Raw genomic sequence first — 17,769 nt, 5'->3', positions numbered from 1 at the left:
ACAAGTTTTATTTAACAAGAGAAATGTAATGTTATAATAGTTCATAACACGAACGATTAATATCGGTTCACTTATACAATGTTAACTGATTTACATAATCTTAAAATTGTTATTAAAACAATATTCATTTGCAGCTTATAAATGACAAACTGGGGAGTTCCACGGAATTCTACCTTCCTCCACTTATGGCATTTATAACATATATACATACACATGTATCTTCTGCGTAAATTATGTTCTGAAGCTTAAGTATTTTTCCAGGTTAGAGTAGTGCATTGTATTGACTGTGTGTGTCATATTTGGTACTGTGAAGACCATCCCTGACAGAAAACAACGATCAACATCAAAAGTGGTTCCATGACCATTTCACTGATGATCTTGTCATATAAAACCCAAACGGACAGAGAACAGTAACTGTTAAGTTAAACTTTGGCCAATGCATTTCAACAGATATGATCAAAATGGGGTAACATATGCCAAGCCTCCAAAAGGTCCTTCTTGTGCAAGATTGGTGTACGTCAGGTGGTGGAAGGTGTGTCTTGGTAGGATTGATCCTGGGATGAGTTATCAGGGCAAACTGACTCTTCAACACTCTCAGACTGTCCTTGCTCTCTTTGTTTACATCTCCGGTTATTAATGATTTCAATCATAAGGACCACGAGTGCCATGGCCACACCCACCCCTGCGCCATAGAAAGCGCTCTGCAAGGCTAAGATGTCCATCCTCTTCGATTTTCTGCTTGGTGGCTCACATTGTTTGGGTTTCCATTGATTCCACCACATATGCAGGAGGCCGCTTTCATATATTTTCAATATTCTGCAAAAGTGAACAGAACATATGCAAGACTATCCTCCTCCTCAACTTGCTTGCTCAAACGTCTATTCGGACACCGGATTACTTATGTAATTACTCCATCAATATGTTTCTATGATTTATTGAGATTTTCTTTTTGTAGAGGTGTGGATTGTACTTACAAAACAACAAAATGATATTTATGCAAATATCCATTTGTACGCCCTGTGTTATAGCACTTTAACCTGCATTGGAGAGGCAAAATACCGTTGACTGTATTAAAGCGATATAAGATTTAAATGAATGTATGGGTGTGAAACAGCATGAAATGAGGCCATAGAAAGTATCCAGGTGGCAGCTGCTCATTCAAAAACAATGTTGTCAAGTATCACAGCATGGTAGGTTCAGCACATTTAAACATCTTGAAGATAAGTCTTGATAAGAATTAGATACATTCCGAGTCACTCACCGCCACATCACCTACTCACCTCGGCTATTTCTCGGACTTCAGCGAGTGATGCGCGTGACACCGACATTGTTAGTATTTGGATGATGATGTGTTTTCAAGAAATAAAGTTGTCTTTTATAGGTGAGTTATATTTTACAGCAGTTCATGTGTTTAGTGAGAAAACCACGAATGTTTCTAAGCGTCTGAAAAACTACAAGGATAACAAAACAAAGATTCAGCACATCATGTACTCACTGTTTAGAGAATAGCTGTGTGTATAAACTGTGTTTGGGTAGGCCAACTGCATATTTGCCGAAATAGAAGTTGTCGCTTAGCATTTGTAAATCACACCGCCGTGGGTCGTCCCACATCTCCAAAGTAGACTCTTCTGCGATGTAGACGTACTGGCTCTCGGCCGCTCGGCGCAGGTGCTCGTCGCCCTCTTTACTCAACCAATCAGGGTCGTTGGTCGTGATATCCTCCACACGATGCCATATCTTCTGATAGACGGAGATGTTGGATTCCTGAAAAAGGGCATAGGTTCCATATTTAAGGAATGACGTTGACTCTATGTGAATTCATTGGAGTATGAACCTTCATAGAGCGAAGGCCAAACTGTATGAACATCGGAGATTGCGACTCACTCTATTTAGGTTCATAACTCACACAATGTCAAAGTCAATGTTTATAATTTGTTATATCACTATTTTTACCTCATAGAATGTCGGCCTAGATCACAACACACTTTTATGTAGGACGTGTGACTTCATGTTAACACCGACAGTCATACAACAACCAGCTGTTTTGCGAAATAAAATAGTTCCCCAAAAGGAGAGGTGACATAAGCGTATGTTTTATCAATTTGCTTTACAGGACCATCTGTTGTAGTTTGTAATATCATCAATGGATGAGAAAGATATGTTAAGAACTGCCTCAGTAAGTCAGTCACAATGACACCGCGTTGTAATACATTTGGTACAAGACGTCAAAATGGCTGACACGATAAACGTGACGGGAGAGATTTCGGAAGTTGTTAGTCAACCTGTTGTTACATGTGTTAATCATCACTGATCAGTGGGTCGACCATTTAAAGGTGTTTATAAAGATGTGATGCTAAGGTAAATTCATATATTGCTGTGGACTGTCACTGTCAGTCTGGACACGGATAGAATCGATACTAGATGGTGGATGTATATTTCTACACTTTGTTCACAAGGATTGGTCGTAACGAGGATATTCGTGAACGCAGTCAAACTCTCTGACATTTCTCAATGTATGCTAAAACGCTGAGTTTAAGATTGTAGGGTCTTACTATTCGGAAGCAGCGCTTGTGTATGTATTCGTGCAAGGTAATCACCGTTTTTCCCCCCAGGAATGTGGAAGTAGTCCGTTAGTGTGTAATTCATTTTAAGAATACACAATACCAATTGTGTCGTTCATACGCTTATGAACGTCAGCTTCGCGGTCAAGTAAACGGCCTTTCCTCCAATAGAAAAGCCGTATATCGTAAAAAATTCAAATTTAGAAATATATATCATTGATCATAATTAATAATACATCATCTCATGCATTTTTCACAGATAACTATGAGCAAAGTGTCGTCAAAGCCTGGCCTAAAGGTTTATGTTGTGCTAGTAGTTCATGCAGCCACTACTGTATGATAAAATCAGTTGATAGAACGTGTGATTGGTAACATATGTTTATATATTTAAAAAGAGGAGTCAGTTGGTTTGGTCAATATGTTCGGTTGAGATGGATTGTATCAATTGGCTCGTCATGCAAAAAACTCACACATAACGTAAATTTACTGACCTGAAAGAGAGTGACCAATACAGATCCTCCTACAAACCCCCATCGGTATGTGTCCTGCTGCACCATCTCAGCCAGGTTGGAGAAGGGAGGTTTCTCTCGTCCGTCGGTGAGGAAGGCTATGAGATTTCCACTGTAGATAGCCGCCATTATCACCGAGAACATCCACCAGCAGCTGAGCATTGTACGACCGGACTCTGTGTTGGGAAGATATGCTCCCCCTGGAGGATTGATAAAAGCTTTGATAAACATCGATGCACCTGTGTACAAAGGTGCTAGTATCTGCACCGAAGCTGTCATCCACACATGTGCTTGTTGTAATCATATGTGTATATGCAACCTCATTACAGACACGGAACAATGGGGTCGTGCATGGAACAGACTGACCTATGTTTCAGAAAATCAAAATCAATCAATTCCATCGGTGCATGACATGATTCGCCATGTAGAACCTGCGATTTAGTCTCATCAGGTGATATGCATTTTATGGTATCTTTTTTATCGCTTTCAATGTCAAATGACACTCTTGACAGATACTCCTGTACGGAGATAGTATGTTTGCATACCAGTGACGGAGATAAAGGAGGAACGTTGTTGTGCAAATGAAAATGTGTTGCAATAATACGAACGTATTAGAGTGAACACAATGAGAAAGCAAAGCATACTTAATGGAATTTTAGAACCTTTGCTTTTGAGCTATGTTGATTTACCATTCGCCATGAGAGCTCCAAAATGGTACCAGAGTATATTCCCATAACGGGTCGGCATATCCGTGGGTCTGCCCTCTGTCCACGAATGGACAGGTGTCACTTCTTCTATGAGGAAGAGGAAGACGGTGGAGAAGATGAGGGAGACGAGGATACAAATAAGAACCTCATAGCGGAACAGGGCGAGTAGGGTCAACCATTTGTTGATATTTGGGTCTTGTTTGCCGATTATTAAAGCTGATTGGACGTAGAAGTATGGCGTTGTGAAGTCGATGACTGTCGATCTGCTCTTACTCACAGCCATCGGTGCCACAACCAAATCAACTTCCTGGAAGTACGAAAACAACTACTTTTACTCCTGTATTAATAAACAGGCTGTAAGTGTCCACATTAACTCGTTGAATACCACTTTGTTTGTCTGGTAACAAAATGTTTGTTATGTAGACCGATCTTATTCTTATGCTAATGACACAGACACAATGTGCCGGTTTTACAGTTGCTCGTCATAAGTTCTACTTTTAACAGATTTGAAATGGGTTTCCAATCTGATATTATTTGAATGTTTTATCATATCAGCCCATTAGGATTCATGCATATCAACTGTAGTTATTATGAAGTCAATGTGACATGATGTTACTCGTCTGGAACGTTTAACTCAATCAGCAGTGTTAACATTGATTAGCATATTGACCTGTCACGTTGGACCTTATATTTATGTGAGCACACAGGACAGACCCTAAATGTTACTGTGTATTATGACTGTTACCTCATTGGTAAGTAACTTCACCAGGCCCGTCCAACTGCCGTTCAGTACCCGACTCCACTCCCTATCACCTGGCTCCAGGAGGGTGAAGCTAACAAAGACAAGCTTAGTGCAGTCACAACCGTTCAACAAATACCAGTAAACCTTAGTTTTACCCGTAGTGGAATGATTAAGCAAAACCAATTTTACACCTTGTAATAGCACACACACACGCACACACGCACGTTTATATATAAACATTGAAAACCTGAAACCTGAAATTGAGTTGTTTTGCCAGTTCCTGCAACAGCTGGATGCAAAGGCCGCCGTAGCTGACAAAACCATTCTCCACTCGCTTGATCACAAATGGCGGCCACTGTATCAATACAAAAAAAGTTGTGATGACCTACTTCGCCCCGACTATTTCATGTTCTTCTTGTCCCATGATGTATTTCAACAATTACCTACTTCTTCTACACATACAACATGCTGCTGATCATGTTACTAATGACATCAAACTATTTTGCCATTAACAAAATAGCTGTGAAGTATTTAAATTTGAAACACTCATTAAAAATTATGGTTTACAGACGCTTCAGGGTCCACTTTCAGTATTAATTGCGAACGTAACACATGCACTGCAAGCTTACATCCGGTTGGTAAGGATTGACGCCTTCTAACATAATCTTCTACTTAACAAGTCTTAAAACACGAAGGACCTGCGTTTACTGCCGCGACCACTGTTACCCTTGTTTGAACACAGCGGCTTTCAAATATAACTATGTATTCATAACTAAATTGTGTATATATCAATTTGTTTTCGTCGCTATAATGCTGAAATAATGCCAATAAGATATTAAATTTGAAATCACTCACTCACTCACTGAATGCATTGACGGAGGCAGTGAACTCTACCCCATCATGTTTACAAGTTTTGACACAATACATTTTCTATCGAATTTCAGTTTACTTAAAAATATATGGTTGGGAGCAAGTAGGTATAAATATATTAACGATATTATGTAAATTGCACTCTGGTACTCTGGTACGACTAAAAATGTCATTTCGAATCGATAATTCATTAATGTCACACTGAAAATCAATGTATGGAGGTTTCTGCTGAAAAAACAAGTAAAGCACGACAACCACGTCTAATCGTTGAAAAGGTTTGTTACCCTCAAAGGCTTTGATAACCATACGTCAAAAAGAATATTCAAGAACGTTTTGATTAAATGTGTAAATCACTATATAAGTCTCTCCACGTGGACCATGGTTTAAAGCAAGTTAAAATAGTTTTAGATGATAGTTACCTAAAAGCCTTAACGACGCACAGGTGAATAAATCAACACATTAACAAACTGCCAAAGGAAACGGCGGAAAATCAATGATGTTCTCAATATGATCTTCACGTGCACTGTTTACACTAAACACTACATGACAAAGCAGAACAAATATGAAGTTTATTCTAAATACCTCCAGAGTCCCGACAATTAACGTTCGGTTGTGAAATCCATAATTGCTCCCGTGATAGAGCTGATGCTTGAGCTCCACTGTTTCATCTCTCCCAATATAGCCAACGGTTTCAACATGTGTTCCAGTATGGGTTTTACTGAGAACTTGCATTTTAGCTTGAACGGGGGATTCACTTGTTGTTGCATTCTGCAAAATAAGATGCAAAATAATACAAATGTATTAGCTGACCACTGGTGTTTTGCACCGAAACCAAACAATACACCCGTATTAGCATACCAATGGGGTTTCACACCGTAGACATTACAACTGAGTTAGCTGTTCAAAGAGGTTTCGCTGCGAAGTCAAAGACGCCAGCTGCATGTTATATTGCGATAACGTACACTTTCTGCGTTACGTCATAATGGGCTGACGTCAATTACCTCCCTCGTATCCTTGGTTACAGTGTTCTGTCATTACCATCATCAGCTCAACCGAAAAGCTCGTTTGTCAAATTTCAAATTTGTTTTATTTATTTTACTTTAGATAGATTTGATTTTAAACCCATCTCCAATAAAACATGTGGTTTGTCTTCAATTGGGCATCTAAGATCAGTACAAGAGCTTGCTCTACCCGATGTGTAGTGTAATAATGTACAGTTTTGCACTGAAATATTCAAACGTAAAAGCACTCAAATGCTGGTGCTTGAACTATATAGTTATAAAAGTTGTACACCTTTGTCAGGTAATACAACTCTTTACTGAACCAACGGGGTTTTTCACCGTAGTCAGATAATGGAAATGTATATGCTTTAAAACTGAAGGCAGACCACACATCTGCATGAGCGCACGCAAGTTATGTAGTGAACGTATATGAGCTGATAAATGGGTTTTACAAAGTTCTAAGGTATTGACCAGAACTATAAGCCTGAATACAACTTGGGCCAGACATACATGTGTTAGATCGCAACCTGGGATTTAATCACCCTGTCCAAAAGTTAATGAGGCCACAAATAGTTCACTCTCTAGCTTCTGATATTGAAAAGAGATACCTTCTGTATCCATTCTGTTTTGTCAGCCGCCTGGGCTGTCACATGTGTCCTTTCTAAGCTTGACAAACGCTTCGTGATATTCTCCAGGTTCTGTAAATATGACAGGAGCTAACACATCATTACATATAAATAATACATATACTCAATTTACAAGGGTATTGATTCTGATGAAGGAATTCAATTGAAAGTATTTTTATAAGCTCATTTCCTCGGGGGGGGATGGAAAATACATATCCATACGCTATAGTATACACCCACATCTCATAGTTGCTTACCAGTGGTGAATAATATTTAGAGCACGGAGTGAACTCCAGGAAAACAACATCATCAATTTTTATTGGCTCACGACTCTGAGCAATGTCCATGACACTTCCAGATGAAGGAACCATCAGCCATTGTGGGAACCCAGTTGCCTTCGCCATTGACATGTTCGATTCCAAGAAGTGAGCCTGACAATAAACAGTAATGTACATCAACAACCAATTCTGTACCCATTCCCTAATGCACCTTTTCCAAGCAACATCAATGCAGTACAGAATTGATTGTATGATCTTCATACAAACATCCCATACACTTATGCCTAATTCAAATCCTTGTGCAAATTTGAGAAATAGGTAATGAAATAGCACACATTAATATTCCTTACAACAGGTGTAAAGCTTCAGAAACTATGCATTCCTATCCATAGTGTTGTGAAATGGAATCTTTCCTGTGGTTACTGTAGATGTAGATCATAGTAAAATCTCGTTCTGGAATTGTAATATGCATAATAATGTATTTTCTTCATGTTGTGATACTGGAAAGAGTTTCAAGGAACAAACTCATTCCATTGAGAAAGCAATGTAATATTCTTGTTGGTTAAACTGAACTGGAAACATACCAGCAGTTTGCAGGCACTACCTGAGCGAGGAGCTTCTGTATACAATCGGAGGGACACATCGCAAGAAGGATGAGGTCCTTCTCTGGAAGTAGCTGGTATATGTTGGAGAGGTCAATACTTTCTTGTGGCTTCTTGGGATCATCTATCATATACAGCAGTAACTTGAGAGAAGCCAGTCGACCTCCAGATAGTGCAGTCAAAACTGTAAATAACGTAATTTGGTAGGTATTATATCCGTATTTTTCTTTGCTGATATGTTTAACACCGATTTTCTTATTGGATAGTCAGTTACAAGATTAATCATATCTTTATCCTACGTCATGTATTAAAATAATTGTCAATAGGGAAGAATCATACATTCAGTGTAAAATGGTTAATGTTTTACTTCGAGCGGAGAAAGCTATAAGGGAAGTATAGAATATAACCAAACATATTTTACTCCACACGGAAAGATCTAATGCAAGTGATCTTGCATGCAGTTAGGCAATTTCGGATATAGGTGACATGGCCTTATTCAATTGATAGCCCAGCTTAATAACTGTCGTACGTATGTCAGTTATAATCGTCTTATCAGTACGATAGCTTGGTTAAATGACAATTGTTATACCTATTTGTGTAATATATCCGTAACTGTCTATTGTGTTCGAAGTTGTATACTATATCCATAATTGTATGTTATGTCTGAATTGTATATAACATTCGTAGTTGACTGTTGTAATTGCAAGAAATGTTCCTTTAGGAGAATACTGTATATACTCACACGCAAAAGAAACCCAAGTGGTTTTAAGCAAATAGGTAACAAACACAGAACCATAAATTGATACGAGTTTTAGCATGGAGTGAAGCCTGATGGTGTTATCAATATTTTTGGTTGCATTTTGGAAGCCCCGAGTTAAAACGTAACATAAAAAACGAATCGCCAAAACGGACCATTTCAATGAATTATGTGGGTATCATGCACCCATTTCTCGCGAAATCGAAAATGCACGAACTGTCACGAACTCTGGTGGGTATAAAACTGTGGCCGATTCTTGGACCTACCACTCCTTGGTCAACAATGCCACGCCCAACTCAAATTCAGAGAAACCAGGCTATCGGACGTTTGGAAGCTTGAGAGTCTGTCCAAAATGCTGCCTGTCATTTCAACGTTAACATAACCACAATTTACCGTCTCCTGCGTCGATACAATGCTACACAGACCACAGATGACCTTCCTCGGAGCGGTCGTCCTAGGGTCACCACACCTCGACAAGATCGGCAGATTACCCGTCAACACCAGCGACATCCGTTCCTAACTGCAAGTGAAAGTGCTCGACAGACCATAGCAACACATAATCGACACATTAGCCGGGACACTGTGATCCGACGTCTCCGTTCCAACAAACTCAGATGTCGCCGACCAGCACATCGTCCTGTTCTCCAACCACGGCATCGACAAGCACGACTTCAGTGGGCACAGGGTCATCGCAATTGGCGTCATCGTGAGTAGAGGCGTGTCATCTTCTCTGATGAGAGTCGCTTTTGTGTCTCCCATGCAGACGGAAGAGTCAGAATGTGGCGGCGTCGAGGTGATCATTTCTCTGGCAGAAACGTTGTGGAAAGGGATCCATGGGGTGGACCTAGCGTCATGATATGGGCAGGGATTGTACTTAATGCGAGACTTTGACCCATGTGCTTTCTGAATGTTGGTCAAGGTCGGGGACACGGCGTCACTGCTCAGCGGTATATCGACCAAGTGATCAGACCCCACGTTGTTCCATTTTTTGCACAACATCAACAACACATTCTAGCAGGACAACGCTCGTCCCCATGTCGCCAGAGCTACCATGGCCTTTCTGTAACAACACAACATCCGTGTTGTACCGTGGCCCTCAGCCCTGATCTGAACCCCATCGAACACATGTGGGATGAGGTTCAAAGGCGTCTGCACAATGTGCGCCCAGTCCCTACAACTGCCGATGAACTACTCACAGCCGCTCTGGATGTGTGCAGGAGGATCCCTAGGGCCTTCACAAATCGTCTGATCCACTCAATGTACAGGAGATGTGTGGCAGTGATCAATGCTAATGGTGTTCACACCAGGTATTGACTGACATTTTGGGTGTTGACCCGAAACTGTGTAAGCCCTTAACATTTGAAAAAAAACCATTATGTCATCTGCCTTTTAATCCATTAAACTGTCCTCGGTCAATTTTTTGTCAATCTTGCCCTATTAGTATTTCTTGTCTTTACAAGATAAATAAATATCATGTATACTGCATGCTCGATTTGCGTTTCTTTTGCTTGTGAGTATATTATCCGGCCGTGCTCTTACCATCATAAGATGAAGCAATAACAACGAACGTCTTCCACTTCGCATGACCGAGTATCAAGTTAATGCCTTCCATGACAACCTCCATTGAATCGGGTCTGACAAGGGCATTAAAGTAGGACTGCTTTGTGTTTGTGACGCTGAACACTGATTGAATATATATTGTATGGCTGGAAAGGAAGTCGGGGCAGACCACGGAGCAGAGGCTGATGTTGAGATAATCCCTGTGGGAGGAGGGATTAAAGGTATGCTGACAGGGAGAGAGAGACGCCAGGACAACCACATCCCCATGTACCGATCTCACTGAAACTCATGAACACTGTATTGCCGTAACTGTGCCAACAGGAGATACAATCTCCAAAAAAAAAGAAACGCACTGGTAGTATGTAGTTTACTGAACCCGGCTACACAAGAAATCCGGTATATGAATTGGATATATCCTCCCGTCTCCATTATTCGACGTTCTCCATTTTTCGACGGCCGATGTTATCGCGTTATTTTCCGAGAACACGTGCGAGGTCAGAGGTCACAGGGAGTTGTAAACAACAACCCGACCCCCGCATCTCGCAAAATTTTTTTTGCCGATAATGGAGATTCGTAAGGTAAGTTAAACAAAAAATACACACCACACTGCATATAAAGCCAGGATTACTTATTCCAAAAAAGTCTTCACTTTTAATGTCAGATTTCATCAAGTCAGTCGGTCAAAATCCCACCAAAGTCAATCGTCTGCTAGCACTTGTCAATGGTCTCAGTAAATACACACTTTCTAATGACGTCACGCTCAGGCCGCTAAAAAAAGTACGAAAGCTTGACTGGGCCATCCTTACTGAACTTAACAATACGTTGTTGACTCCCTACATCAGTTAGATTTACTTTTACGCGACCAGTGTTCTTTGTAATTGAAAAGAGTCACATAGCAAGATATAGCAACAAAAAACAGTAAATATTGTGTACAATAAATGGGTTTAATTACTTGCAGCCACTTCCTTCAGCTCGAGGGTCATATAGGTCGTCCTATACACAGGAAGACTTACACAACTCATATATGACAGTTTTGGAGGAGAATGTCCCTGTTCAGCAAGCTGCAGTACGGTGGGGGGTTCCTATTACTACCTTGAAAGATCGTGTGAGAGGCAGAATCCATATTGATGTCGTTAAATCTGGCAAAACCACTATGTTCACACACGAGGAGGAGTCCCTGCTTGTTGATCACATTAAAGTCATGAGTGAGATTGGGTACGGCTATACCAGACATGAAACAATCAATTTGGCAACTGATTATGCTCACCATCTAGGACACAGGGACAGAATCACGCCTCTCAGTTTACGTTGGCTGTATAATTTTCTTTCACGTTGGCCTGATATTCGCGTGCAGAAGCCCAGGAAACTTGAATACGCCAGAGCTAGATGTGCTACTCGGCAGTCAGTTGATAGCTATTTTATCGAGCTAGACAAGATTATGAAAAAGCACAGTTTCCAAGACAGACCTCAAGACATCTTCAACATTGATGAGAAAGGTTTACAGACCGATATCACACCTCCTAAAATAGTATCATCGTCGAAGTGTAAACCCCAGGCAGTAACCACTGGAAAGTCCAAAACAGTAACTTTGATTGGTGCCGTGAGTGCGACTGGCAGTTCGATCCCACCATTCTTCATTTTTCCTGGCCAACGGATGAGAGAAGATTTGATGGCAGGAGCTACACCAGGTGCTGATGGAACTGTTTCAGAGACTGGATGGTCCAACACTGATATCTTCAATAGTTACATGAAGACTCACTTTGCGAAGTATGCTAAAAGTGACAGTGCTGATTCTCCTTTGCTTGTTCTGTATGATGGACACAGAAGCCATGTTTCACTTGGACTCATCCAATGGGCGAAAGAGCACAACATAGTCCTATTTGTGTTGCCACCTCATACAAGCCACCTGCTGCAACCGCTCGACATTGGGTGCTATGGACCTGTCGAAGCTGGATGGACAGCTGCATGCCACAGACATCTGCGAGAGTCAGGAGGCAAAGCTATCACCAGATACGATGTTTGCAAGATTGCCTGCAAAGTTTTGGCCTGCACATTAACACCCAACAACATCTTGTCTTCATTCAGACGATCTGGCATCTTTCCATATAACAAAGACGTTGTGACAGATGAGGCAGTAGCACCAGCCATGACATTCAAGCAGCAGACACTCTGTGAAGTAGCAGGAGATTTGTCACAAGCCCGTGATTTCTTAGGGAAGAGAGGGGGTGAGGTTCTAGAGAATGTCCAGACAGCCAAAGTCAGAAAAACCATGAGTAAAATCGTTGGAGGGAAGCCCATTACTGAAGATGAGGTTACTAACAAACTTATTGAACATCAGGAAGCACAAAAGAAAAAAAAGCCCACTTCAATCAACAGTCATCAAATAACAACTGAAAAGGAAAGCACAGAGCGCAAAGGAAAAGGAAATGGATCGAAAGGAAAGGGGAAAAGAAAGGCTAGAACACCTAGACAAGTGCCAGTGATAACTGAAGATTCACAATCCTCCGACAGTGACGACAGTGGAGATGGTGAAACGTGTTGTGTTTGTGACAAATTCACGCCGGATGAACTTAGGCAATGCACAAATGTAACTTTTGTGAATTGGGCTCAGTGCACGAGACCTACATGTGGACATTGGGTGCACTTGAAGTTCTGCAAGCATGTACGATTTGTACGAAGACATGGCGAATTCTTTTGTCCCCACTGTCAGCCAACATCACATGAGGAATAAAGCCTAGATGGTGTTCAGACTGTATATACGTTGTTATTTGCAAAGTTTAGTTGATTTTGAAGGGCTACAAGTATTCATATGAAGACAAATACTAAGTGTCGGCATTCCCGATTTATGGTGAGTAAATATTTCCATACATTACGTGCGTTACACGTTGTCGTCGAAAAATGGTGACGTCACTTGTGTGTACACAAATATAGGCCGGCCATAATCGATCGCTGCACCGGCGGAGAGAAACATCGAAAATATATATAAACAAATCAAAGTAAGCTGTTTTAACACTTGATTAATGGATTATGAAAGGATACGTTTTGGTTTTGATTAGTCCGCAATCGATGACATTATTCTCTTACACCGTTGAAAAATGGAGAAACCAGGGTATGTTATGGGAAAATTATGGTGGCCTGATATTCGACAAACGGTGCGTCAAAACGCAGCCATTGTCGATTTGTAATGTCTTAAACAGCATTGTTTTCACACTTGTTCAAAAATGTCATGGAGGAAAACAGTTAAGCAAAATGCACTTGCAAGTTATGGCATTTGTAACCCGTGGTAGTGGTTATTAAAATGCAAGCATAAGCCAATAATTTGTCATTCAATTGTCAACATTTTTCAAGTTCGAAAATGCCGAGACTCAGCGCTGCCGATCGGAACATCGCCATAATGCGTATCCAATGAGGGGAATGGCACTCTTCTGTCGGACGCCTTTTCAACGTCCATCACAGCACCATTTGCTGCCTTTGTCACCGATAAACACAGTTCAATTCCACTGCAGACTGTCCGAGAACCGGCCGACCAAGAGTTACCACCCCTGCACAGGATCGCTACATTCGACTGTTCCACCTACGTCATCGCAGTGCCACAGCTACGGAGACTGCAGGACGCATCCCTGGTTTGAGGAGGATATCGGACAAGACTGTCAGGAATCATCTTCGCGAGGCTGGAATCCGACCCAGAAGACCAGTTATCGTCCCTGTTTTGCAACAGATCCATCAACAGCGACGCTTGCGCTGGTGCCATACCCATTAGCGTTAGTGTGCTTTAGCGATGAATCACGATTTCTTCTTCACCGGCGAGATGGAAGACAAGGTGTTTATCGTCTTCGAAATGTGCACGTGAATTCGACAATTTCGGTGGCGGCAGTGTCATGGTGTGGGAGGACAAATCCTAGACCACGCGATCTGACTTGGTTGTGTTTCTGGGAAATTTGACAGCAAATCGCTACATGAATCCAATTTTTCAACTTCACCTTCTCCTAATCATTGACCGCCAGAGGGAGCTGTTTCAACAGGACAATGCTCCACCGCACAGTTCGTGTCACGGAAGACTGACTACCTTCATAATGCCAACATCAGCGACTTGCCCTGGTCGTCGAGATCTCAAGACCTCAATTAAATCGAACACTTGTGGGATGAACTCGATCGACGTGTACGACAATGTCAAAACACGCCGCAGACATTCCCACAACGGGCCAACGCGTTACAAGCAGAATGGCGCAGAATTCCGCGGTACTGAATTCATACACTTATCCAGTGATTACTGCCCGGGGTGGTCACACGAGATACTGAGTTCAGCGAAACCTTGTGGCCTTATGTGACATGACAATGAACAGTTGTGAATGCCTTTGTTCAACGCCAACATGTGACTATCGAGCTCCAAAATTTCATTTGTGTATCTATGATATTAAATTAAATATATAGACTTTATTAGGTACAATAAGTTTACTAAAACTCTACCTGTGCGTTTCCGTTTTGGAGAGTGTATGTACCAATATTACTAATATAGTACTTAATTAGTCGAAGCAGTCATATTAAAACTAAAGTTGTTCATCCTCTGGGGTCTATTTGTGCAGCCGTTAGAAAAGAAAGTAACAGATCTGCGTAAACATGTTAAGTGATAACTGAGCGATATTCTAAATAAGTAACAAATATTACCTGTCTTCGACGCAGTAAATTGGTCCCCAGCTGAAACCAGCCAGTTGGTCACATTTAACTGACTATTGACTGAAACATTTCTATGGCACACCACAGGATGGGGGCATTTATCATGCTCCTTGATATTCAGCAAGATATCTGGTAAGAAAAGTATACCGATTACATGCATGAACCTAGTAGAATAATATATCATTTTACTCACTGAAAACACACAATAAATAAGTAATGACTACCATATTCAACATATTACTGTTTCACAGACATAATCTTTCTATAAATTGTACTAATGGTTTTATTAAAACTACAGGTTGATTACGGTGAAAGGGTATCATCAGAATTAAAAAACGAAAGCACATTTCCAGGGTGTAAATAAACTGACGTCTAAAAGAAACATCACCAACTAAAAATATAAATTTCAGACAAAGTATAATTTATTTTTTCGATAAAGTCTATCTGAAACACATAACCTAAATACAACAATAGTGTATGCAGAAAATGTTAATCGTCTGTTACATGTTTGCGAGATAACACGCGAAAAAGTGAAAAACACGTGCACCACGGACAACTGCAAATGCACGTGCGGGTAAGGGTATAAAACGATTGCAACGGCAAGTCAGACATCCACAGTGATAAAAAAACACAAAAGAAATGCCACGACTCACAGTCGAACAAAGTGAACGAGCCTTGGGTATGGTACAGATGGGAGCCACCCACGCCCATATTGCACGAACCTTCGGTTGCTCCCGTGTTGCCGTTACCAACTCGATGCAACGTTACAGACAGACAGACAGGGCGGACCGTTGACAGGCCAAGAACAGGCAGACCCAGGGTGACTTCGCCCCATGATGACCGGTACTTGCGTACCTTGCACCTCCGAAATCGCTTCCTGACAGTGACGTCATCGGCGCACAGGGTTAGTCGACAGACAGTGGCCAGGAGACTCAGGGCTCATGGAATCAGGGCTTTTAGACCATACAGAGGACAGCTATTGACAGCGCAACATCGTCGTCTGCGTTTGATTGCGTCGTACCATATGGTGGAGGGAGTGTCGTGGTGTGGGGAGGGATCTGTGGGCAGGAGAGGACACCGCTGGTCATCGTTGACGGAAACTCAACAGCTCAGCGTTACATGGGTAACATCCTTCGTCCAGTTGTCCTGCCATTTCTCCAACAGCAGCCACGTGGTGTCATTTATCAGCATGACAACGCTAGAGCCCATACAGCCAGAATTGTCACTAACTTCCTCGCAGCCAACAACGTCAACCTCCTGCCGTCGCCTGCACGCTCACCCGACATGTCCCCCAGAGAACACCTCTGGGACTTCATGGATCGTCGTGTTCGACATCGACCACTCTCTCCAGCCAACCGTCAAGAACTGATCTTGGCCCTCCAAGAAGAATGGCGTCAAATCCAACGTGACCTCATCAGACGACTGACTTTTTCTGTGCGTCGAAGATTTTTTGCGTGTATTGAGGTATTTGGTGGTCACACACGCTACTAATGACTTGTTATTGAACGTGAGCGATTGTTTATGTACTCTGCCTATTGTCCATGATTCTGAAAGCTCGAGTTTTGTACCACACCTATTTTGGGGGGTCTCTGACGTCATTCTCGGTCGCGGTATGATTGTCATTTTCAGTATTGATTATGTTGATAGATTGATCTTCTTAATAAACTTTACTTAATGCATGTATGTTTTGTTGTTTTTGAGCAAGAGTGATTTCAAACTCTGGTAAAGTTTCTTTTGGACGTCAGTTTAAATTATGTTTCTCGGGTGTCAGTGTACAATTGCGCTTGATAAACATGTCATCCCATTACCAATTCGACAGATCTAAATACTCAATACTGAATGAAGATAGACCCGTGAAGATCCGGGGTAGGGTAGATCTTCAGCAACCCATGCTTGCCGTGATAGGCGACTATTCTTGTCGTAAGAGGCGACGAACGGCTCGGGTGGTCAGGCTCGCTGACTAAGTTGATGCATGTCATCGTATCCCAATTGAGTGGATCGATGCTCATGATGTCAATCACTGTAATTTCTGCTCCAGACTCGATTGATTTACAGACCACCGTCATACAGCTGGAATATTGCTGAGTGCGGCGTTAAACAACAAAGAAACCAAACCAAGATATATTTGTAGGAAATAGTAGCATAATGAACTGAACTTACCCAGAGACAGTGTCCAAACGTGCAAGGATGTGTACATGATGAAGATGATCAACTGCAAGGTACAAATCCAAGACATCATAAAGGCGTCTGGTTCCGAGGCTGTGTGTCTGGGCGAATCCTGATAATTTCTTTCAAACTGGTCAATTAAAACAGGAAGTCGGCTATTTTCCTCAGGCCATAATATGTTGTAAACCTATACATACCAAAAATAACACCTGTTAAGAAACGCTTTCTAGCATCGATTAGCATATGTCGGTGTAAATTCTGATGGCTTTTGCCGTGTACATCATCGACTCAACATCCCAGCTCCAGAGTGACACCAGTGTTGATTAATATTCACCACCCGAAAGACGCTGTTACTGCTGTTGCTTGCATGCATCCATTTGACAAACATCCAAGCCGACATGGATGCCTGTCGATACAAATAAACTATTCAGTTACACGACTAAAGTCAATGTAAAAGACCACGCCATGCGTAATAAACAGATCACAAACTTATACCTGATCGCGTATTGCAACCTCAAAGCGATGTTCTTCTGTCTGATACCTTCAGGTTGACATCCCTTGACAAACGTTATCGACATGTGCAGCGTCCGTTATCATATCGTATCCGTTTGGAGTATTAGCACTAGTAACGCTGGTTACCTTACAGGTAAGGTATGACGTGATGACGTGTGTAACCGAATATAATATTCTAGTGTAGACAAAGAAATGAACACTGC

At 41.6% G+C, this 17,769-nt stretch overlaps 1 protein-coding gene across 1 annotated transcript; it reads right to left on the bottom strand.

The window, feature by feature from the left end:
* On the bottom strand, positions 1 to 17,769 carry LOC124148476 (glutamate receptor 1-like). The gene is made up of 13 exons (XM_046519574.2): positions 17,048 to 17,769; positions 14,879 to 15,016; positions 10,193 to 10,492; positions 7,899 to 8,080; positions 7,274 to 7,447; positions 6,999 to 7,088; positions 5,972 to 6,157; positions 4,774 to 4,874; positions 4,523 to 4,610; positions 3,760 to 4,084; positions 3,053 to 3,270; positions 1,496 to 1,764; positions 1 to 816 (listed from the first exon to the last, which is right to left on the bottom strand). Exons 1-13 carry the CDS (start codon positions 17,124 to 17,126, stop codon positions 519 to 521), a joined length of 2,448 nt encoding a protein of 815 aa, XP_046375530.1. The 5' UTR covers positions 17,127 to 17,769; the 3' UTR covers positions 1 to 518.

Source organism: Haliotis rufescens, unplaced genomic scaffold (genome assembly GCF_023055435.1).
Source record: "Haliotis rufescens isolate VD_foot unplaced genomic scaffold, xgHalRufe1.0.p SCAF_3, whole genome shotgun sequence".
Lineage (NCBI taxonomy): Eukaryota > Metazoa > Mollusca > Gastropoda > Lepetellida > Haliotidae > Haliotis > Haliotis rufescens.
Note: the sequence above shows the minus strand (reverse complement) of the source record. Positions and strands in the feature narration are given on the sequence as shown.

Coding starts and splice junctions, on each gene's coding strand:
- LOC124148476 (XM_046519574.2), bottom strand. CDS start 17,126: ATGATGTCTTGGATTTGTACCTTGCAGTTGATCATCTTCATCATGTAC. Junction 7,089..7,273: donor CTAAATATTATTCACCACTG/GTAAGCAACTAT, acceptor TCATATTTACAG/AACCTGGAGAATATCACGAA. Junction 4,611..4,773: donor GCAAAACAACTCAATTTCAG/GTTTCAGGTTTT, acceptor TGTCTTTGTTAG/CTTCACCCTCCTGGAGCCAG.